The sequence below is a fragment of the Adiantum capillus-veneris genome, chromosome 20, assembly GCF_014529385.1.
Source record: "Adiantum capillus-veneris isolate H3 chromosome 20, ASM1452938v2, whole genome shotgun sequence".
Lineage (NCBI taxonomy): Eukaryota > Viridiplantae > Streptophyta > Polypodiopsida > Polypodiales > Pteridaceae > Adiantum > Adiantum capillus-veneris.
Window position 1 is genome coordinate 1,962,678 of NC_140950.1, and position 23,604 is coordinate 1,986,281.

Genomic DNA, 23,604 nt, shown 5'->3' on the forward strand with positions numbered 1-23,604 from the left:
AAGTGAAATTGTGACAAGATGTTCGCGCATTGCATCTGCTTTTCCGACAGTTGCTTCTGTGACAAGAAGTAGTGTAAACTCTGATGGTCTGTAAAGACAATAAAATCCTCTCCGAGTAGGTAATGCCGCCACTGGGTAAGAGCATGGATAACCGCCAAAAGCTCTTTCTCATAAATCTGTGCTGTCAATTCCGGCCTTGAGAACAATTGGCTCTCGTAAGCAATGACACGGCCTTCTTGCATTAAGACCGCCCTGAGACTACGAACACAAGCATCACAATATACTTCAAATGACTTCTGCAAGTCCGACAAAGTCAAAACTGGTCTCGCAGTCAATTTCTTTTTCAAAGTTTGAAAGGCAATCACCTCTGTGGGTCCCCACGAGAAAGGGACTCCTTTCTGTGTCAAGATATGCAAAGGGGAAGTAACCTCTGCAAACTTTCTAATGAACTGCATGTAGTACGAACACAATCCCAAGAAGCTTCTAACTTCATGGACATTCTTCAAAGCGGGCCAATCACGGATAGTCTCTATCTTAGCCGGATCCATTTGCACTCCTGCTGCTGCTGGCACAATGTGTCCCAAAAAGTGTATCTCTGGTAGGAAACATTCACTTTTCTTTGCATTAATGACTAACTTGTGATCTCGTAATGCCTGAAAGACTTGAAGCAGATGATCTCTATGTTCTGCCTCATTCTTGGAGAAAACAATGATATCGTCAAAGAAAGTGCCAACAAATAGCCTGTACTCTCGAAAAATCCTGTCCATCATCCGGTTAAATGTCGCAGGAGCATTGGTTAAGCCAAAAGGCATCACCAAAAACTCAAATAACCCAAAAGTCGTTCGAAAGGCTGTCTTGTAGACGTCCCCTCGCGCGATTCTGATCTGATGATATCCACTCTTCAAATCAATCCTGCTAAAGCACGAGGATCCCTGTAATCTGTCGAGTATATCATCGATCCTAGGAATCGAAAATCTGTTCTTGATGGTGATTTTGTTGAGAGCTCTATAATTGATGCACATTCTCCAAGATCCGTCTTTCTTCAAAACCAACAACACTGGAGAGCAATACGGTGAAGTACTAGGTTGGACAAGATCCACTTGGTTCATAATCTCTTCATTCTGTGCTCGGCTCACACGGTAAGGTGGCCGGTTCGGTGGTGTGCTTCCAGGTATCAGATCAATGGAATGATCTTCAGGACGAGGAGGTGGTAACTCGCTTGGTAGGCCCTCTGAGAAGCAATCGGCGTGAGAGTGGAGAAAATCTTGGCGTTCTTTATCAAGTTTAGACATATTTGTCCTATCCTCATCACTCAACTCTTTCATAAAGATAGAGTAAACAAACAGACTGGATTTCATTAATTTAGAAATGGTCGAAGTCGATACAATAGGGACAGACTCGCCCTTCAGTTTAATGTCAAGTACAATGGTTCTACCCTTCTCTGTCGTCAAAGTCACTTTCCTCGCCCGATAGTCGACCATGGTGCTGTTCTTGTGGTACGAGGGAATTCCTAAGAGAACATTACAACCTTCCAAAGGCATTATGTAAAAGTCCTCATGCCCCAAATACCCCTGACAATGCAACCGAAGTTTGCCAATGACAGGTGTAAGGGCTACGTCCCTGCCGGGTGCCACTAGAATAGCCTCCACATGTGGTCCCATCCAATCGAGAGTGATCGCGAGTCACGCCGCCAATTCCGATGAAATGAAGTTGACCTTGGCTCCTCCATCAAAGAAGATCAAGGCCTCTTGGTCTTTCACTTTGCCCCAAGCTCAACAAAGTTCTGTACTCTCGTCCATTGTGTTGGGATCGGTACCCACACAGTCTGGAACCAGTCCTGTTTTCATCTTGCCTTTTCTTCCACGTTCTTGAGTTGCTCTCGAACTCTGAGGCCTTTCGTCGTTCTTGTCATTCTGTCCTTTCTGTGCCTTTTTAGGGCACTTCGCGGAGATATGTCCAGGTTCCCCGCATCCGAAGCACTTCCCCTCCTTGATGAAGCGAGCTCTCTCCTGAGGAGTAAGCTTGGGTCGTGCATCCTTCTTTTCTGGGTTGCTCTTTCTCTTTCTACTTTCATTTGCTAAAGTCTGTTCGGCTCGTTGTGTCATGACCTCATCGGTGAGGTAGGTTAGACTGCCAGAGTGAATGGCAAAACCCCGTTTCGCATGACTCATCAATTCCTGAATAGAAGCTGAATTCTGTTCCAAGCAGTGATCTCGGATCTCTGTAGGTAGACCCAAGGTAAACTGTTCAATCTGTTCTCTGAACAACATCTTCTTGAATGAAGAGGCGGGTAGAAAAGAGCTCCAGAATCTCTCGCAATAAGCGTCCACTGTATCCTTCTTGGTCATCCGAAGATGGTTCCAAGCAGCTCGTATATCTCGTTCACACTCTTGAGTTTGCCAAGAAGAAATAAAAAGCTTCTTAAATTTCAACGATTTAATTGGCGCAGTCTTGTTTAAAAGAAGCGTGGACCACCAAGTTCGAGCATTCCCCTTAAAGTAAGAGACAGCTCTCCGAATCTTAGAGTGCTCTGAGTAGCGTCCTCCCGCGAAGGCGATGTCAAACTGTTGTACAAAAGACAAAGCCTTCGAAGCATCTCTATATCCTGAAAACGTGTCAAATTTAATTGACTGTCCACCTTCCTTAAACTCTCGGACCTTCTTGCTTTTATCTTTCAGTCAGGGATTGTTTAAAAAAAATGTAATGCTTGGTACTACCTTGGCCGACGTGTGTGCCAAATTTGGTAGGGCCACAACGCCCTCGGCTGTTTTCAGCAGATACAAAGCGAGGGCATCTCTCCAGATGCAATCACCTATGCTTTCGTCTTGAAGACATGTGGCATTGTTTGGAATCTCATCTTTTCAAGTGCATTGATTGTGGGATATGCCCGACAGGACAGGGCTAGGAAGCTTTGGCTGGCTCTTTTCAAGATGCGAAGCGAGGACATTTCTCCTGATGTAATTATCTATGCTTACATCTTGAAAGCATGTGGCACTACGTAGGAGCAACGATCATGTATGTGAGCTTTTTGTCCAGAATGTCATCTCTTGAACCGCATTGATTGCGGGATATGCTCAACACAGAAATCTCTGGGCTCTTTTCAATGAATGCAAAGCAAGAGCATTTCTCTAGATGCAATCACCTATGCTTTCATCTTGAAGAAATGTGGTACTATGCAGAACGCCAATATGGGCAACATAATTCACGATGATATTGTTAGTCAGGGGCTGTTAAGTAAATCGTCGTTGTATATGCTAGATGTACGCATGTTTTGAGACAAGCGTCTCAACCTCAATACATATCACAAACCTTCAGCTTGGAGCTTGAAAATGGTACCTTTGTTCATCAAAATTTCCGACTAAATGATCTGCTTCTTGACTCCAACAGTCTAAGACTTGCCTTGACGATTCCTCTGGCTCTCGTGCTCCGTAGCATCCTAACATAGACTCAACCAAATCTAACCATTCACCGCCATGTAAATACTCTTCCTATGTCCAACTTTAGTCTTAGTCTTCCTCCTAGTATATATGAGAACCCAACTTTGACTTACTCTGTGATTTTTGGCCTCCAATTTCCCTCACAAAATCGTTACAGGTTTACGTAGATCCAAGCTCAAACTCTGACTTACGGTTTTGCATGGAGGAGTTGGTGCCAATGATTAAATGAGTTAGAGTTCTTCGCAAAGTTGTTGGAAGATGTTGAGATGGGTAAAAGCCTTGGGCTGTTTTCAAAAGATGCAAAGCGAGGGCATCTCCATATGCAATCACCTATGCTTTCGTCCTGAAGGCATGTGGCACTGCCTTGATGTCCGGAATATTGTCTCTTCAAGTGCACTGATCGCGGATATATGCAGTAGGGACAGGGCAAAGATGTTATGGCTGGCTATTGGGTTATCGTCTCTTTAAGTGCATTGATTGCAAGATATGCCCAATAGGGACAAGGCCAAGAAGCTCTAGCTAGTTGTTTCTAACATGCAAAGCGAGGACATTTCTCCTGATGTAATCACCTATGCTTGCATCTTGCAGGCATGTGGCACTATGTAGGGACAATGATCACATATGCGAGATGTGGTGCTCTCAAGAAAGCACCAAAAAGTGCTTGAAGAGTTTTTTGTCCAGAATGTCGTCTCTTGGAAGGCACTAATTGCGGGATATGCTCAACGCAAAAAGCTCTGGGCTGTTTTCACCAAATGCGAAGAAATTTGGAAGACGCCGAGATGGGCAAAAGAACTCACGATGATATTGTTACTCAACGGCTGTCGAAAACAAAATGTTATTCTTGCACTACCTTAAATTCTCTAGGGCTAGGAAGCCCTGGGCTATTTTTTGTCAATGTGAAGTGAGGACATCGCTCTAGATGCGATCACCTATGCTTTTGTCTCGAAGGTAGGTGGCACTATGCAAGATGCTGATACGGGCAACAAAACTCGCTCTTCCTATTCCCAACTTCAGTCTTAGTCTTCCTCCTGGTATATATCGAAACCCAATCCTTACTTGCTGTGCGACTTTTGGTCTCCAATTTTCCGACTAGAGTTACAGATTTACGTAGATCCAAGCTCAAACTCCGACTTACGTTTTTCACATGGAGGAGTTGGTGCCAATGATCAAGCGAGCTAGAGTTCTTCGCAATGTTGTTGGAGGATGCTGAGATGGGAAAAAGTTCTAGGCTGTTTTCAACAGATGCAAAGCGAGAGCATCCCTCCAAATGCAATCACCTATGCTTTCATCTTGAAGGCATGTGGCACTGTTGCGTTGATGTCCGGAATGTTGTCTCTTCAAGTGTAACGATTGCGAGATATGCGCAACAGGGACGGGACCAAGATGCTGTGATTGGTTGTCGGAATGTCATCTCTTCAAGTGCATTGATTGTGGGATATGCCCAACAGGGACAGGGCCAAGGCCAAGAAGCTCTGGCTAGCTGTTTCGAACTTGCAACGTGAGGACATTTCTCTTGATGTAATCACTTATGCTTGCATCTTGAAGGCATGTGGCAGCTATGATCACATATGCGAGATGTGATGCTCTCGAGAAAGCACCAAAAAGTGCTCGAGGAAATTTCTTTTCAAAATTTTGTCTGTTGGAATACACTGATTGCGGGATATGCTCAACACAAATGGTTCTGTGCTGTTTTCACCAAATGTGAAGGAATTTGAAAGATGCTGAGATGGGCAAAAGAACTCACGATGATATTGTTACTCAATGGCTGTCGAAAACAAAATATTATGCTTGCACTGCCTATGTATGCCAAATTCTGCAGGGCACGAAGCTCTGGGCTGTTTTCAGCCAATGCGAAGCAAGGAGATCGCTCTAGATGCAATCACCTATGCTTTCGTCTTGAAGGTAGGTAGCACTATGCAAGATGTTGATATGGGCAACAAAATTCACGATGATATTGTTAGTAAGGGGTTCCTGAAAAGGGATTGTCATAAAAATCTTTATGCTTGGCATTGTCGTGGTCGACATGTATGCCAAATCTAGCAAGGCCAGGCAGCCCTGCGCTGCTTTTAAGTTTTAGTAGATACAAAGCGAGGACATTGCTCCAGATGCAATCACCTATACTTTCCTCTTAAATTCATGTGGCACTATGCAAGACGCTAATGTGGGCAACAAAATTCATGACAATATCTTTAGTCAGGGGCTGTTGAAAAAAGAAGTTGTGCTTGGCATTGTCTAGGACGACATGTACTCCAAATACGGTGTCCTTCACACAAATGACAACCACACTCACATAAAAAACAAGAATGCACACAACAGAGCGAGATTGAATCAAAGAATTAATACATAAAAAAGCTAGGGACATGTTTAGCCATATCAAAATTAGGACATGAAGATCATGGTGTTGTAAACACAGGATTATGTGGAAAACAAAGCACAAGCTCTCTCTCTCTCTCTCTCTCTCTCATAGCATGTCTTGAGTTGAACTCTCCTCGTTGGATAGATCTTTAAGGTCTCTTGGATAGTTTCCTACGACGTTAAAATACTCTTCTTCTTCTTCTTCTTCTTCTCTCTCTCTCTCTCTCTCTCTCTCTCCCCCCAAGATTTTCTCTTCTGGGTTCTTGATTTCTCTGACCCTCCGACTCAATTCAATCAATACAAATGTGGCTAACGAAGCACTCTAGTTGTGATCCCTTGCCGCATCTCCGGAGGCAGAGGGAGTCGATTGATCCTTGCGTGAAGCCATAGGTGCCGCGGGAATTTTTTTTTTGGGATCGAATTTCGCGTAGAAGAGAAATTGGCCGTGCTTTGATATCACTGTAACAGACTTGGACACTCCAAGTCAAGAATCTACCACGACAACACCAAATAACCACCTCAAAACAATTCACAGTTCACAATTGATTCAATCTGGCCCGGCGGAGACCCGTGCCTAGAGATATTGGCCCCAAAGACTGGCGCCCCTTTTGGTATTTCTTTTTGTATTAATCCGAGTTCAAAGTACAAGAGTGCGGGCAGGCACTCAGTGTGAGTGTGGGCAGGCACTCACACTCAGACTCTGCGTCTAGATGCTCTGAGTTGTGAGAGGCCTACCCGTGTATTTAAAGGTTACAAGGGTTGCCAAAAGCAGAGCCCAAAAGCTGAAAATCAAAAGCTCCAGTAAAAGCTTGTGCTTTTTTTTTCTCTCTCAAGTTCTCTCTCTCTTGCCCTAGAATTTTAAAGCAAAAGAGTTCTCATTCTCTCTTTCAATTTGCGTAGAAAAAGCAATATCCAAAAGCTGCCGTACAGTCAGTGCAAATTACGTCACAAATTTCGCCACAAATCTCGGACGTCTGTATTGCTGCCACGCGTCATGCCAGAATTAGGGCTAGGGTTTCTGATAGAATTAGGGTTTCGGGCAGCCACGTTATCACTTTGTGACATGGGTAGAGAGACTCAAGGGTAGAGCTTGAGCGCTTGTAGGTAGACCATAGACAGCGTAGAGTGTAAAGAGTAGACGTTAGACCGTAGAGAGGAGAGCTTGAGAGAAGATGAGGCCCAAGGGTGCTTTTATAGCCTCCCAAGGGCCAACCTCCCCAGGGCCCCCAAAAAGAATTGGACGTTGGTTGCAAGTGACCGTTAAAAACGGTCCATTTTTTCAAATTTTAAATTTCTACCCGTCCGTCCCCGGTCCGGCAGCTTGCGACCCTGCCGGTCGGATGAATTTCCGACCGTTCCCCTCCGTCCTCGGCCCGGTTTCGGCCGTCAGGCGGCCCTAGGCCCCGTCCCCTCCGTCCCTTGTAACTATGGCTCTCGTCAATCTAGTCTCTGCGGCTCTCCTCAATGAAAACTTCGGTCCACTGAAGGCTACCCCAAGTTAGGTGTATGCAGCTGTATACTCCACCGTCTTGTTACTATATGTAAAAGTGGGTGCTGACCTCCTGTGTCACAAGACGGGCACCACGTGCCAATGGAAAAGAACAGATTGAACAGACTTCTAGCACTTCAATAACAACTGAACCGAAAGAGAGACGACATGCGACACAGAGTGGCAGAATTCCACCACAGAGAGTATTGGCCCCAAACCTTGGTGCCCCTTTCAGTATTTCTTTATATTGCATCATCAAAGTATCAACCGGTACTCCATCCTCTGCACCTTCGTCCTGAAGGATGCGAGAGAATGAGCCCATGTCCTCATATTTGAAGGCCCTAGGCCCAAAAGCAGATTACATGAAAAGCTTTAAACTCAAAAGCATCTGGTGCAAAAGCATCTTGTCCAAAAGCTGCTAGCACAAATCACAGAAATCCATACAGTCTGCACGTCAGCAGTCAGCGTGAAACGTAGGATTTCGTACATTCTGCCATGTCAGCAAGCCAATGCGAAATGCGGAGTTTCGTACAGTTTGCCACGCCATCTTTCTCTACTGCTTCTGCTTCTTAGGGTATAGGCCCCTTGGCTGGTGATGTGCACAGTAGCTCCGTTCCTCAGTGGCTTGACACGTAAGCAGTTTGTGACATCCCCCCTTCTTGAAAGAGAGTAATCGTCGGCAATTACAACGTATCTGCAAAACAACTCAAGTTAGCTCAAAAATTTTCGAGGGATATTCCGAGGGACAATCAATTTCCTCTTTTTTTTTTTTTTTGTTAAGGAGTTGGCTTCTCCTTTCGGCTCTTTTGATCGAGGAGTTGGCTTCTCCTTTCGTCCATATCGGAACTCTTGATATTCCGGTGTAGTAAAATTAGCCATCACACCCAGACCGCACTGATCTTCCACGGGTGTCTTGATGCACTAAAATTACATACCCAGGCAATCTCATCGAATTAGGAATATTCAGTGGTTGGCACATCACAATGCAACACAAATGCTCACATATGCATGTTACAAGGAGTAGAAACATAAAGTCGCCAATGAACACTCCTCTTGCATAACCTAACAAGGTCCGGGCCGGGAGGGTATTCAACGACTCCCTCATCACTCCTCCCGCATAACCTAAAAGGGTCCGGGCCGGGAGAGATAGAGGCCTTTTACAACCAAACGCCCCCTAGACCGCAGCCTGCATCGTTTGGAGGTGGTGAGAGTAACCACTGCTCAAACTTCTCAATACTTCCCCCGTAATTAACCACAAGGGTTCGGGCCATGAGTAACAACAACAATACTCCCCCTATAAATAACCACAAGGGTCCGGGCCATGAGTAAAAACATCACTTTTCAATCATTCAATACTCTCCTGCAGATAACCACAAGGTTCTGGGCCATGAGTATAAACAAGCATTCTCAAACATTATCACTGCTCCACCTGGGAGTTAAATCACCAATCATTGAAACCGGCATTAAAAGCAGAGTCAAACAATTCAAATTGGCACCAAGACAGGTTCAAAACATATACCATCGATTTCAAACAAATTCAAATAGGATCACCAAACAAGTTCTCAAACAGAACTCAAACTTGAAAAGCAATGGGACATTTCCCCTTTGGTTTGGACGAGTTCTCACGCCAGAAAACTCTCCCTTTTGGCAATTCTTTTCAATGGAACTATGCGTTCCTGTGGGGGATAAGCAATTAGCTAATCCGGTTCTTGTATAGAAGGCTCAAACGGGCATAAAACCCCCAAAACAGTACATGGTCATGTGAGAAGCTCAACTAGTGGGGCATTACCATATGTGCAAAGGGGGGAGAGAGATGCATGAGAGCAAATTATCGCTCTACATGAGACAAGGGAGAAGGCAACTTTCCATTAAAGCTGTGATCACCTGCACCCACTACTCTCTCACACAGTGTGTTCATTTATGAGTAAAAATCAGCCTCCTCTCTTAGTTTTGGGCGCCCTCTCTTGGCATGAGACTGCTAGAGTGAGAATTGACCTGCAGGTTGCTCTCCTATTGCGTCTAGTTTTGCTCCTTTTGGTTTAATTCCTAGTACCCACCAACTTATAAAGTCTTGTAGAGGGGCCTAAATGACTGAATTGAGCCTAGCCACTCCTTTACTAGTCGGATTCGAGTGTTGATCGGCCCAATCATCTCATGGTTATCTGGCCTTGACTCTTGCGGGTGAAACTCTCGGTCAACAGGTGTTTCACACTGGCCATGCATTGGGGCATGTATGATTTCAAAGAGGGTTCCAAAAGTTAGAGAAATATCAATTGAAAGAAACCAACGAATATAGATAGTGTTTGTCACAATCTCTTGACAGGTAAAGTCGTAAAACTTTTCAATCATATTACGGGACACTCAAGATTATAGACGCATTTATGATGTGATCTTTCGCTTGGATTTTCTTGCAAACTAGAACATTCATAGTGCAGGTCTCGTATGTTTATGTCGACCATATGTTGGTCCACTTGCTAGTGAACCTATTCAGTGATTCTCTAAAAGTAGAGGAGACGGGAGAAAATCTCGAGACGGAGCAGATTTTTCACCATCAAGAGCACCGATTGAAGAATGGTAAGCAACCAATAAGTTTTCGGTCAAGTCTAAGGATTCTTCTCCTTCAGACGCTGAGTGGATGATCGAGGAAGACTCGAAGCCTTACCATGGTCCCTGATCTCTTGGGCAATTATTTTGAAGCATTAGAGTTGAGGACAATTGTTTGTTGGGGGCAACTACTTAGAAGCTAGAGGAATGTTGCTAAAGTGGCTATTTTTGTATAGTTCTAGGACTCCAACTCTAGATTCAAATCGATGACTGTGCAAGCAATCTCCTCTTCAGCCTTTTTATGTGGGACTTGGTTGTCAAGGTGACATATATGGCTTCTGCAAGGGATGGTTGCTTCATGTGATGGCTTCTTTTGGAGGAATCTGAAGCAGAAGCGGAAGAGGAATGAGTTGCCGTGGAGAGGCAGTGGGAGAGTAAGAAGGGCTGGTGGCTCTTGGAGCATTCTCTTGAGGCTCTTGGGACACTCACTTTGGCTTGCCATCTTGGCCAATTTCCACGGCCCTTTTGCATTATTGATTATTGTGAATGCTTTCAAGGATGGCTTCTTTGACATCCTTTGGGCATAAGGGCATGGTGTGATTTGCCCTGGCAACTTGGGGTACTCAAACCCTGCGAGGCTGCTTGAGGTAGTTTCTAATGACTAGGTTTCTATATAATGAAGATCGAATACTCTTATAACGCTTATTCATCCTCTCAACAGTGTTTGAACATGTGTTATAAGCCCTCTACCCTATTTTTTTTAGTGTATTATGGCTCTTGGTGAAACCGGCCTGTTCAATCCAAAAAGGGCGGTAGACTTTACTTTAAACCTTGATTTAACTTTCACCCATTATTAGTCGTCTATTTTACTTGTACTTTCAAGACAAAACAAAGGGGAGAGGGATACAGGCTGCTAGATTGCACATGTATGAGTAGACCGACACCAGATTGGCCCCTAACTTAGGCGCCCCTTTCGGTATTTCTTTATTGTTCAAAAGAGGGAATAAACGCTGTGGATCCCTACAAGCTGCCCCGCACAAACTCGGCCGAATTTCCACTGTTCCGGCCTGATTTCGGCAGCATAACTGTACTAGGACACTTCACAGTCAGTATTCCCACGCATTGACTGACTTTCCCGACACATACGGGCACTTTGCAAAACCTGGCGAGAATCTGCAGCACGCTGAATTCTCTGTTTTCAGCCCTGAAAATGCACCAGATCACCTGTACAACGGTCCCCTTGCGTCCCCGAACGTCCTGGGGGTATTAGGGTCCGTTTAGGGCCAAAACCCTAAACCTGCAAAAATACACAGCAGGCTGTAATTCACTGTTTCGGGCTCCGTTTCGCGTGCCGGTCGCATCCGTAGCAAGTCCTCGAGCTCCCGCACCTGTAGGGCTACTTGCCCTTTGAATCGGACGAGATTTTGGCGTGAAACCTCTCCAAAGTCACCTGTACCTGCGGGGGGATTAGCCGCTAGCTAATCCAGTACTTGTACAAGAGGCTCTTGCCTCGGCAATCGCGCATGAACCCACACAACTGTACATTGGTCAAATGAAGAGCCCACTAGAGGGGCATAACATACTGCCAAAGGGGAGAGAGAGGGCAGTGCGTAGCGTGCAGGGCATCACTCCTGGCACCGCTCTGTGCATAAGAGGGAAAGCAAGCACTCCATAGCTCTTAACCTGTGACAAATTCTGAAAATGAGGCTCTCCCCCTCCTAAATTCAGCGCCAACTCTTGTTGCATGAGGCAAGTGCACCAGAAGTTGCCACTTGGCACATTTATAAGCATTTTCCCGTTTCGGGGTTGCCGTCTAAAAATATCCCAACCGGTTACCCAGTTGACTTCACGGCAGAGTAAGAAAATGTTCCCCTTGTCATTCCGGAGGTAATGACGTCAACACATTTTCAGGTCCCAAAATAGCAGTTCCCTAAATTTTAGGAGATGCTGCCATTGTATCTTTCTAGGTCATCCGACCCTCTTTGTACACTGTGGCCACACCCAGAATTGAAATGTAGCCTCTGTAGCAAAGGATTCCACTTTGGCTAGTCAATGATCCCACTTTGGCTAACCATAGTCTTTGTCCAACCTTAGTGCTCTCTTGCCCTCAGGCCTGGACTCCCTCTGGACAGTTCCACACTAGCTATGCAATGCAAGGCAGTTAGATTTCCCGAGGGGTGTTTTCAAAAAGTGAAAGTAAATAGATAATAAGAAAGAAATCAACAAAAAAGATAGATAGTAGTCACACGCTGGTGACATACCTCCCTCTTGAAATCTCAAACGTCCTCGTTTGCATCTACGTCGTACAGGCTCCTAGTCAACATTGATGTATTTAACACCTGTCGACACATGTACGACACATACATGCTCATTGTCAACCCTGGTGTATTCAACACCTCGTCGACTCATGTATTGTCTGCGTGTGAACCCTGTCCCAATGACATAGTGGTAGCTTCGCACTTTGCCATTGCTTTGAGTCACTAACTTTCCAATGACAAAATGGTAGCTGCACATTTTGCCACTGTCTTATAGTACACGTTGGATCCCGTAACACTTTCGAGCATACCCAAACCGACAGTTTAAGAATGCAGTTACACATGTACTCTTTAATAGAAGCAATCACTGTATCCTTGACAAACTGACAAGAAATACTCACTTCTATAGCACTAACCAAACTTTTGGACATTCCATAAGAGCATTTGCCAAACTGACAATCTGTACAGCTCTAACATTCATGTAACAGGTATTTCATTTGAGCCCACTTTAAATACCATGTACATCATTTGTTTCAGAAGCCATTGTCACACTGACAATCCATGTAGCTTTGAAACTCAAGGGGTCAAGGTAGGTTGCAAATCGAAGGCTTCAAGGTAAAGTGATAACACAGTTGGTGATTCTGCAAGTTCACCTTCTTCCATCCACTTAGCATCCATTGGTGGATAGTTTTTGAACTTTACCAAGTATCGCCTAGCAACCTTGCCTTTCACTTTCCTTTCTTTGTGTGCCAAAATCTGTTCCGGGACCAAGATCTCGTCAAGTTCCTCGACTTCCGGCTGATCTTCAGCTGGCATATCTTCTGGCACATCACCCACATAGGGTCTGAGAAGACTCACATGAAATGCATTGTGAATCAACTGTCAGGCAATTTCAGCCTATATGCAACATCACTGATTATGTCGCATACTTGAAAAGGCCCATAGTAACGCATGTTGAGCTTTGGAAACAGTCTTTCCTTGCCCTTCATCTTCTTTAACCTTGCCTTTTCAAAGCGTAAAAGCACCCAATCACCAAGTGAATATACCACTTCACGACGGTGACGATCAGCTGCTTTCTTTTGCTTTGCCTGAGTCTTTTCTAAGGCCACTTTGACCTTCTTATACATTTCATCCATGTCCTGAACATACTTATCTGCTTCAAATATCTTGTCCTTTGTATGCAGTATGGGAGGAACTTTCTTGCCACCTTCAACTATCTCAAAAGGTGCCTTGCCAGTTGATGAATACATTGTATTATTGTATGCATACTCCACCAATGGCAAATACTGCTCCCACTTCCCTTTATGCTCTGACACATAACACTTCAGCAGATCTAGGACAGTAGAATTTGCCTCTTCTGACTGCCCATTTGTTTGAGGATGAAATGACGAAGAGAATTTGAGCGTTGTGCCCATATTCTCAAACAAGCCTCTCCAGAACAAACTTGTCATGCGTGGATCACGGTCGCTAACAATCGACTGTGGCATGCCATGATACTTGAAAATATTGCTCATAAACAAGCGTGCCATCTGATCTGGCTTTATCTTCTTCCTGACAGGAATAAAATGAGCCTGTTTGCTGAATCTGCAAATAATGGTCCAAATACCATCGTTTCCTGTCTGCGTTCTCGGAAGATCAAATATAAAATCCATAGCAATACTTTCCCATGGTTTATCTGGAATAGGTAGTGGTTGCAATAACCCTGGTGCCTTTTGCCTGTCAAACTTGACCTTTTGGCATATTAGGCATTCTCGCACAAAGGCATCCACATCCCTTCTCAATGTAGGCCAATAGAAGAATGTCTCAACCGCTTTAACTGTAGCATCGATACCACGATGCCCTGCATACGGTGGGACATGACTCTCTTCCATGACTTTGCGTCGCAATGGCTTTGTGACACACAATCTGCCATGCATCATCATGAACCCATCTTTGAGAAGATAGTGTTCATGACGTTGTCCATCCATTAGTTGCTCGAAGACCCTTGCAAAATCTTCATCATTTTCATACTGTTCTCTCATATCATCAAGTTCATGATGATAAGGAATTGACACAGCTGAAATTTGTGGCTTCCTTGACAAGGCATCAACCACAACGTTCTTCTTGCCTTCCACATGCACAATCTGAAAATGGAACATGGACAAGATATTTGCCCATCGCATATGCTTCTCAGATAACTTTGTCTGTGTCAAGAAGTATCGCAAGGTCTGATGGTCCGTTTGGACAACGAAATCTGCACCTAGCAGGTAGTGTTTCCAACTTAAGAGCGCATGAATCACAGCCAGTAACTCTTTCTCATAGACCTGCATGGTCATCTCTGGCCCTTGCAAAATTCTGCTCTCATAGGCTACTACCCTGTCATCTTGCATTAGCACTGCACCAATGCTACTACCGCAGGCGTCACACTGGACCACAAATGACTTCCTAAGATTTGGCAACACAATGACTGGATCTGAAGTCATCTTTTCCTTTAAGAGATTAAAAGCTGAAATCTCTTTCTGTGTCCATCTAAAGGTGACGCCTTCTTTTGAAGAGCATGTAAAGGTGAAGCAATCTCAACGAAATTTCGGATAAACCTTCTGTAATAGGAGCATAGTCCCAAGAAGCTTCGGACATCGTGCACTGTCTTCAAATTTGGCCATGACTTGATCGCTTCAACTTTTGCAGGATCCATTCTGACACCATCCTTTGAGACAATGTGTCCCAGAAAGTGAATCTCTTCTAGAAAAAACTCACTTTTCTTTGCATTGATGAGCAACCTATGACTGCGTAGCTCTTTGAACACATTGGCCAAGTGATACCTATGCTCCTCTTCATTCTTTGAGTAGACTATCATATCATCAAAGAATGTACCAACAAACTGCTGGTGTGGACGGAAAATTCTGTCCATCATCCTATTGAACGTAGCAGGAGCATTTGTGAGACCAAAGGGCATCACTAAAAATTCGTAAAGGCCAAACGTTGTTCTAAAAGCAGTCTTGTGCACATCCTCTGATCTAATGCGGATCTGATGGTACCCACTCTTTAGATCTATCTTGCTAATCATAGCTGCTCCTTCTAATTTGTCCATAATATCATCAATTCTAGGTATAGGGAACCTATTCTTGATGGTATTCTTGTTCAGTGCACGGTAGTCGATGCACATACGCCATGAGCCATCCTTTTTCTGCACCAACAACACTGGAGAGCAGAATGGAGATGAACTGGGCTGAATCAGCCCCTTTTCTAACAACTCCTGTACTTGGCCCATTATCTCTTTCTGCTGAGCCGCACTAACCCTGTACGGAGGCTTATTTGGTGGGCTACTGCCTGGCACCAAATCTATCGCATGGTCCTCGGGTCTCTCTGGCGGTAATTGAGACGGTAATGAATCGGAAAAACAGTCACTATACTGTTGTAAAAACATTGACCTTTCTTTATCTAGCATAGATAAATTTGATTCATCACAATCTGACACTTCACGTGCAAAAACCAAGTACGCAGAAAGATGCTTTTTCATTACAGAAGTAATAGCAGAAGCTGATACAGTAGGAATAGACTCCCCTTTAAGCTTTACATCCAGAATGTGAGTCTTTCCCCTGCTTTGTACAGTGATCTTTTTGTTGTAGGCATCCATGATTCCCTGTACACGAAACAACGAAGGAATACCTAACAACACATCACATCCGTCCAGTGGCATGATGTAAAATTCTTCAGCATCTACATAGGACTGGATATGTAGACACAACTTTCCAATGATGGGTGTCACAGCCTGTGAATGGCCAGGACATGCCAAACCTGCCTCTGCTGTATACCCCATCTCTTCAGGTTTGATTCCCAACTTTGAAGCCAATTCTGGGGAAATGAAGTTGGCTTTGGCACCTGGATCAAAGAAGGTAAGCACTGTTTGATCCTTGACCTTTCCCCATGCTCTGCAAAGCTCACTTGCATCTGAATTTGGCTTGTCGCCCACCATATCTGGCACTAGACCAGCCATGGGCTTCTTTCCTTTCTTGTCCTCCTTGTCTTCAGAATCAGCTGGTCTTTTCTTTGTAGGACAGTTGTAAGCAATGTGGCCAGGTTGCTCACATATAAAGCATTTGTTCTTTGTCCTCAGGACCTTCTTTTGCTCTTTTGACTTGCGAGGAAAACGTCTTTTCCATTTCTTTGCTGGTCCCTTTTCTGATTCAGCCGTAGCTTTATCTTTCCCTGCATTGGCTGACTCCTGAGTCCCTTTAGGAGCCTCATTGGGAACGTGCTTCTTGGCTGAATTTTTCTTGCCTGGTCTTGCCTTGACGCTGGTGTTAAATTCACAATCTTCTCCCTTGAGCAAACCATTGCTAGTGTTTGCTACCTCGATGAGCTGCGTCAAAGTAGTGACTTTTGTCTTCGTACAATACTTTCTCAATCCTTTAGGTAGGCCACAACAGTATTTTTCAATCTGTTCTGTCAATGGCACAAACCTATAGGAAGTTACTGGAAGTAGAGCTTTCCAAAACTTCCGATTGTAATCATCCAGATTTCTGCAAGTAGCAGCATTTAGCTGGTGCCATTCTGTCATGACATCTGCTTCAAAGTCATCAGATAACCATGTTGCTGCAAAAATCTGCTTGAAGTAAATGCATGTGGATGGAGCTTGCCCTTGAAGCAATAAAGTTGTCCACCATTTTCCCGCATTCCCTGTCAAGAAAGTGGCTGCCTTGCGGACCTTTGAAGCCTCTGTAAAGTTTCCCCCTGCATAGGCCTTGTCAAACTGCTGGAGGAATGAGAGTCTTCTTCCTGTCATCAAACCCTGTAAAGGTCGTGAAAGACACACCTTTGCCACCTTCTTTGTACGGAGTTGGCCTCTCCAGCGGCGTCAAATTGTCATATGGAAGTGATTGAAACATGGGAACACTATTAGGGTTCATCTGTGTTCCTTGGCCGCTATTAACTTGACCTGGAAATGCTATATTTGGCTGTTGATTTGTAATTCCATCCATACCAAAATTTGCCTGTGGCATCCCAAATTGGCCCTGAGTGCTCTGAAACCTTGGTAGCATGCCCGTGACACCATACATGGGGTTAGGCATCATCGTTTGAGCACCCCCGAACACTGTTCCTGGCGTGTAAAACTGATTTCCAGGTGCATGACCAGCCATGCTCTAGAATACCGATCCACCTCCAAAATAGCCAGGGTGTATTGAAGGTGGTGGGAAGACCTATTGCATAGCCTGTAGGTTGCTTCCCTGCCCATTAGAACCAGCTATAGGCTGCTGAAAGGTGGCGGGCTGAACTGGTACAGCTTGAAAGACTGGCATCTCAGCCACCTGTTTTTGCACCTTAGGCATAGGTTGTGGAGACTGCATGTTCTCCGTCAAGTGTACAGGTGTTTCCATTGACTGTGCGGTATGAATCCCACGCATTGACTGACTTTCCCGACACATACGGGCACTTTGCAAAACCTGGCGAGAATCTGCAGCACGCTGAATTCTCTGTTTTCAGCCCTGAAAATGCGCCAGATCACCTGTACAGCGGTTCCCTTGCGTCCCCGAACGTCCTGGGGGTATTAGGGTCCGTTTAGGGCCAAAACCCTAAACCTGCAAAAATACACAGCAGGCTGTAATTCACTGTATCGGGCTCCGTTTCGCGTGCCGGTCGCATCCGTAGCAAGTCCTCGAGCTCCCGCACCTGTAGGGCTACTTGCCCTTTGAATCGGACGAGATTTCTGGCGTGAAACCTCTCCGAATTCACCTGTACCTGTGGGGGGATTAGCCGCTAGCTAATCCAGTACCTGTACAAGAGGCTCTTGCCTCGGCAATCGCGCATGAACCCACACAACTGTTCATTGGTCAAATGAAGAGCCCACTAGAGGGGCATAACATACTGCCAAAGGGGAGAGAGAGGGCAGTGCGTAGCGTGCAGGGCATCACTTCTGGCACCGCACTGCGCATAAGAGGGAAAGCAAGCACTCCATAGCTCTTAACCTGTGACAAATTCTGAAAATGAGGCTCTCCCCCTCCTAAATTCAGCGCCAACTCTTGTTGCATGAGGCAAGTGCACCAGAAGGTGCCACTTGCCACATTTATAAGCATTTTCCCGTTTTGGGGTTGCCGTCTAAAAATATCCCAACCGGTTGCCCAGTTGACTTCACGGCAGAGTAAGAAAATGTTCCCCTTGTCATTCCGGAGGTAATGACGTCAACACATTTTCAGGTCCCAAAATAGCAGTTCCCTAAATTTTAGGAGATGCTGCCATTGTATCTTTCTAGGTCATCCGACCCTCTTTGTACACTGTGGCCACACCCAGAATTGAAATGTAGCCTCTGTAGCAAAGGATTCCACTTTGGCTAGTCAATGACCCCACTTTGGCTAACCATAGTCTTTGTCCAACCTTAGTGCTCTCTTGTCCTCAGGCCTGGACTCCCTCTGGACAGTTCCACACTAGCTATGCAATGCAGGGCAGTTAGATTTCCCGAGGGGTGTTTCTAGAAAGTGAAAGTAAATAGATAATAAGAAAGAAATCAGCAAAAAGGATAGATAGTAGTTACACGCTGGTGACACTTGGAGGCTCTGTTTTGTAAGAAATTTTCAGGAGGAGAATCTTGACGTAGAGTCTATTTATGCTAGGCCCAAGGAGTAGGGTTCAAACAAGAAATCAGAATTATTTACTCACACCAGAATCTGATTAGGTTTTTGTTCCACAGTAGCAACCAGGTCTCACACTCTTGGACCCTTCATTATTATTATTTGCCTTCCCTCCCTTAAATGGATGTTTGTTTATGCAAAGGAAAATTTGCTCCAGTTATTTCCAATGAGTTTTCTATAATCTTTCACACTCGAAAATCTACTCAGTGGATGAAGCTTCTGTTATTTATTTGTACAGAATGACATGAAAGGATCGCAGTACTCTGATCAACAGCGCCAAATGGGACATTCAAGTGCTTCAGGTCTAGGACGCTCTTCACTATCTGCTTCACCTGTAGGAACTTTCAAGCGGTCAGCTGGTGACTATCCTCCTGGTATTTCGGAGGTTCAGAAGAGGCCTCGCTTACAGTCATTTTCTGGGACTGGCATACCTTCTGATGTGCAAACTTATCGAATTCAGCACGAGATAACTGTCATTGTGTGTATCAACTAGTTATTAATATATTTACTTGCATTTTTTGCTGATTCTTATATGCCTGACATGCGACCTCTTTTTCAGGGTGAGGATGTACCACCTCCTTTAATGACATTTGATGAAGGCAATTTTCCTTCTGAAATAATCAAGGAAGTATGAGCCTGACAAACTTGTACTTTTGGAAAAGTCAGCTTGGACAGGTATCATGTAAGTTGTTTTTATTTACTTGGTGGGATTGTCTGTTTTGCAGCTTCGTGCTGCTGGTTTTACAGCACCAACACCGATTCAAGCTCAGTCTTGGCCAATAGCCCTGCAAAAGCGAGACATCGTTGCTATTGCCAAAACGGGGTCAGGAAAGACGTTGGGTTATCTTCTTCCTGCCTTTTTACGCTTACTTCATATTAAAGGTAATTCTCGAGCTGGGCCGATTGTTCTAGTGTTGGCACCAACGCGAGAATTAGCAACTCAGATACAAGACGAGGCAGTAAAGTTTGGAAGGTCTTCAAGAATCACATCTACTGTAAGTCATTTTGTCGTACTTGCAGGAAACGTTGCTCTTCTTTCTTAGTCTGTTGGTGTTAAATCCTGATATAAGAACTTAATGTGTCTTTTGGGAAAGTGTGTTTATGGAGGGGCCCCGAAAGGACCACAACTACGAGATCTGGAACGAGGTGCTGACATTGTCATTGCAACTCCTGGACGCTTGAATGACTTTTTAGAGGCAAAGAAAGTAAGCTTAAGGCAGGTGTCATATCTTGTCCTTGATGAAGCTGACCGAATGCTGGACATGGGTTTTGAACCTCAGATTCGAAAAATTGTAAAAGATGTGCCTTCTTCCAGACAGACATTAATGTTTACAGCTACTTGGCCTAAAGAAGTCAGAAAAATAGCTGCAGACTTGCTGGTTAATGCTGCGCATGTCAACATTGGAAATGCAGACGAGCTTACGGCGAACAAGGCCATAACACAGGTATTTGGTCGTCATCTAATTTTGTTTTTTTTTTTGTTTCTTTGCTTGCATCTAGGTTTTTTTGCACTTGTTTCACAAGATGTCCTGAATTTCCTTGCAGCATGTAGAGGTGGTGCAGCCCTTTCACAAACAAAGAAGGCTAGAGGAGATTCTTCGCAACCAAGAACCAGGGGCGAAAGTGATTATCTTTTGCTCCACCAAAAAGATGTGTGATCAGCTTGCACGCAGTCTATCACGAGGATTTCGAGCCGTTGCCATTCATGGTGATAAGTCACAGAGTGAAAGAGATCACGTCCTGGCTCAGTTCAAAGCTGGTAGGTGTCCAATTTTGGTTGCGACTGATGTTGCTGCCAGGGGACTCGATGTCAAAGATATCAGGTGATGCTCACATAACACTTGTATGGCTCAATAAGAAGGGTTTGTTATTTATCTTGTAAATGATGGTGTCGTTTATTGTGACAGGGTTGTCATCAACTATGATTTTCCAACAGGAGTCGAAGACTATGTTCATCGAATTGGACGGACAGGAAGGGCTGGAGCCACTGGTGAGGCCTATACCTTTTTTTCAGATCAGGATTCAAAGTTTGCGAGGGAGCTTGTAAAGATATTGGAGAGTGCGGATCAAAAGGTTCCTTTGGAGCTTCGCCAATTTGCAGGAAGGGCAGGGCAGTCAAGAGGTAGAGGCCGATGGCAGACTGGAGGTGTAGTGGCTTCTGAAGGATCGTTTGATGGTAGGGGAGGCCTAGGACACCGAGATATGAGCTTAAGCAGCAGAGATGCAAATGCTAGAAATAATGAGGCAGCTGGGCGATGGGGTTTTGTTGATCCAGGTTTCCCTAGTAGGGATGCAGGGAGAGGTTTTAGTGTGGGTGGCCGGGCTGGAGGTATAAGCGACAGAGTTGGGGGTATGGGCAATAGAGACTTGCGGATAGGCAGCAGAGTGGAAGGTAGCGCAAGCCGAACTGGAGGCATGGGGTTAGGAGGGGATGTTGTGTCCATGAGGAGGGAAGTTGTAAATGGGACTATGGGTATGAGAGGTGGTGGAGCTGGCAGGAATACTGGAGGAGGACATATGGATGGATGGGATGATGCTGCAGATCATGATGATGGGTGGGGTGCTCCTGCTCCAAGTGGCAGTGGTGGGTGGGGGCAGAGTGGATCAGCTGGGCATGATATTGAACGTGGCAGAGTGCGTAAAGACGTATGGGGTGATGCAGGCCATGGTGATGGCTTAAGTGGTGGTTTTGGTGGCAGAAGCTCTCTCGGTCCGGCGGCTAGGCTGCCTGAGTCGCGTGGAAGGATTTTTGATCGTTTGGGTGATCGAGGAAGGTCAAGTGAGAGAAGTGGGCGCAAAGATTCTTCTTCTGATGGTAGAATGGCTGGTGTAGATGGCTCAAAGAAACCAGTTGGAGGCAAGGAAGAAATTCGTAGGGGGGCCAGTTATAGTCGTAGTCCAGGTAAAAGTTGGAGAGGCAGTCCGAGTCCCAGGAAGGGTGCAACAAGAAGTCGCAGCCGAACCCCAAGTAAAGGTTGGGGAAGAAGTCGAAGCCGTAGTCGAAGTCCACGTAAGGTGTGGGGTGGTACCAGCCCAAAGAAAGGCTGGGGAAAACGAAGCTGTAGTGGCAGCCCTGGCAGGGTTGGAACCAACAGTGGGAGCCCAAATCATGGCAGGCATGGTGACGATCACCATGGGCAGTCGGAGTCCTTTTCCCAAGGACTTGATGGCAGTGGCAGCAGGTCTATTAGCTCTCCAGCTTCATTACATGCTTCACAGGGAGACAAAAGTTCTTTACTCTTTAGTCAACAGCCTTCACAGGAGGAACATGGGAAGCATCATGGGGAATATAGAGATGGGCTAAAGAATTCTGAGGATTACGGAAGAGAAGCAGGGGTTGAAGGTTTTAGTAAAGAACAAAGATGTCACTCTGTTTTACTGCCGTCGGCTCAAGATGGTGCTGACAGACCTTCTGTAGAAAGTAATCGTGTAATTGGTATGAGCGTGTCCAAAACAGTCTTACAACACAGTGAAGGCCAAGAACCATTTGTGTCTGACAAACACAGCAATATTTCTGCAAATTCTGAGCTTCACACTGCAGCGGACGACCGTAATCTTCTAGATCTTGTTCCCTTGGAGGAGGCTACTCAGATAAAGGTGCACAGCATGTCAGCATCTGGTTTGCCCGCTGATGAACAGCAATCACCCTCTCAGATTGGTTTAACGAAGGAGCACTCACCATCAAAGCCAGGACTTTGTGAACACATGACCACAGAAATTCCTAAAGCTGATGCCACTACAAATGACAGTGGTATCTTACTTGCATCTGGTGGACAAACTAGCACCTTTACAGATCATACTGCAGGTTCAAATCTTGACGGTAGCTTAGAAGAATTGCAGAGGCTCAGTGAAAGTAGAGAGTTTGTGGATGGCAAGGGTTGCAGTACAGTACATGAAGTACACACATCCGGTGATCATTCTACTGATACTGGTGCTGTTCTCACTGAAGCGGCTGATGGAGTTGTTAGCAGCCCAGAGGAGGGAATGGTTTTGTAAAAGAACAAGGTGTTGTGTGCTTTGGTGCGAGCAAGTGTCACATTATCTGTCTAGCGTTCCAGTCAACTCATCTTGGGATCTTTGATTCTAAGAATTAATTCTCTTTTTGGGGCAAAGCCATATTATTCCCATTGATGGGCAAGCATCTGTACAACTTGTTGAGGCCACGTACTTGCAGGTCGTCATATTCGCCATTTTGTGGGGCGTCTTGTGCAATCCTTTCTGTCCTTGGTAGCATGATGGCTTTTTAAGTACTTACAGAAGTAGGCGGTAAAACTCTGATTTGTTTTTCTATTGAAGGGTTTTTTGGAGATTAGGTTGTTTCATAGACGGAGTTGACTGTGAAAGAGGAGTTTTGCTTCTGACAACACATTTGGTTTATTTTTAGACCATTTTGTGTGTTGCTGTCACCAACGATTAGTTGATTGGCTTGGTATACTTTTTGAAGTTGTTTCACAGGAGGTACTGTTTAAGGTATGTGTTACCTTGCACTGGGAGAGATGTGGATACTTGCTGACCAAGGGACTCCTACATTCAAACCTACTGGTGGTTTCACTGATTTTATGAGGTCAAAGATATCCAGCCCTTCTCATAGATACTGTTTGACAGCATGCACACATACACAAGTAGTACAAGAGTCGTCTTACATAGGATACGATTTGGGCTTGGCCTTAGTTTTGCACGTGCGGCCTTTACGGTAGTAAATGAAGAGGGCGTGAGGTGACACTCAGTAAGCCTCATGTTGTAGGGAAGGTTTTTGGGAGCCTGCATTTTCTTCTGCGTTGTATTCTTTTAGGATCTGATTTAGGGGAAAGGGTACACTTGAGAGCTCTATTCCATTCAAGAAAAAGGTGAACTGGTCTGTCTGCTGTCATTTTTCCTAAAAAGCTGCAGCAATGTGACCAAGTCTATTGTCCAGCATA

General features: G+C 45.0%; 1 protein-coding gene across 2 annotated transcripts in view; it reads left to right on the forward strand.

The window, feature by feature from the left end:
- LOC147431992 (DEAD-box ATP-dependent RNA helicase 40-like) overlaps window positions 1-22,992 on the forward strand; it is a 46,916-nt gene extending 23,924 nt beyond the window's left edge. For both annotated transcript variants that reach the window (XM_086491810.1, XM_086491811.1), the window contains exons 2-7: window positions 18,924-19,163; window positions 19,245-19,313; window positions 19,411-19,680; window positions 19,780-20,130; window positions 20,231-20,508; window positions 20,593-22,992. In XM_086491810.1, the coding sequence (XP_086347936.1) occupies window positions 18,924-19,163; window positions 19,245-19,313; window positions 19,411-19,680; window positions 19,780-20,130; window positions 20,231-20,508; window positions 20,593-22,681 (3,297 nt within the window). In that variant the 3' untranslated portion in view covers window positions 22,682-22,992. The remainder of the gene's footprint in view (window positions 1-18,923; window positions 19,164-19,244; window positions 19,314-19,410; window positions 19,681-19,779; window positions 20,131-20,230; window positions 20,509-20,592) is intronic.
- Window positions 22,993-23,604: the final 612 nt, after the last annotated feature.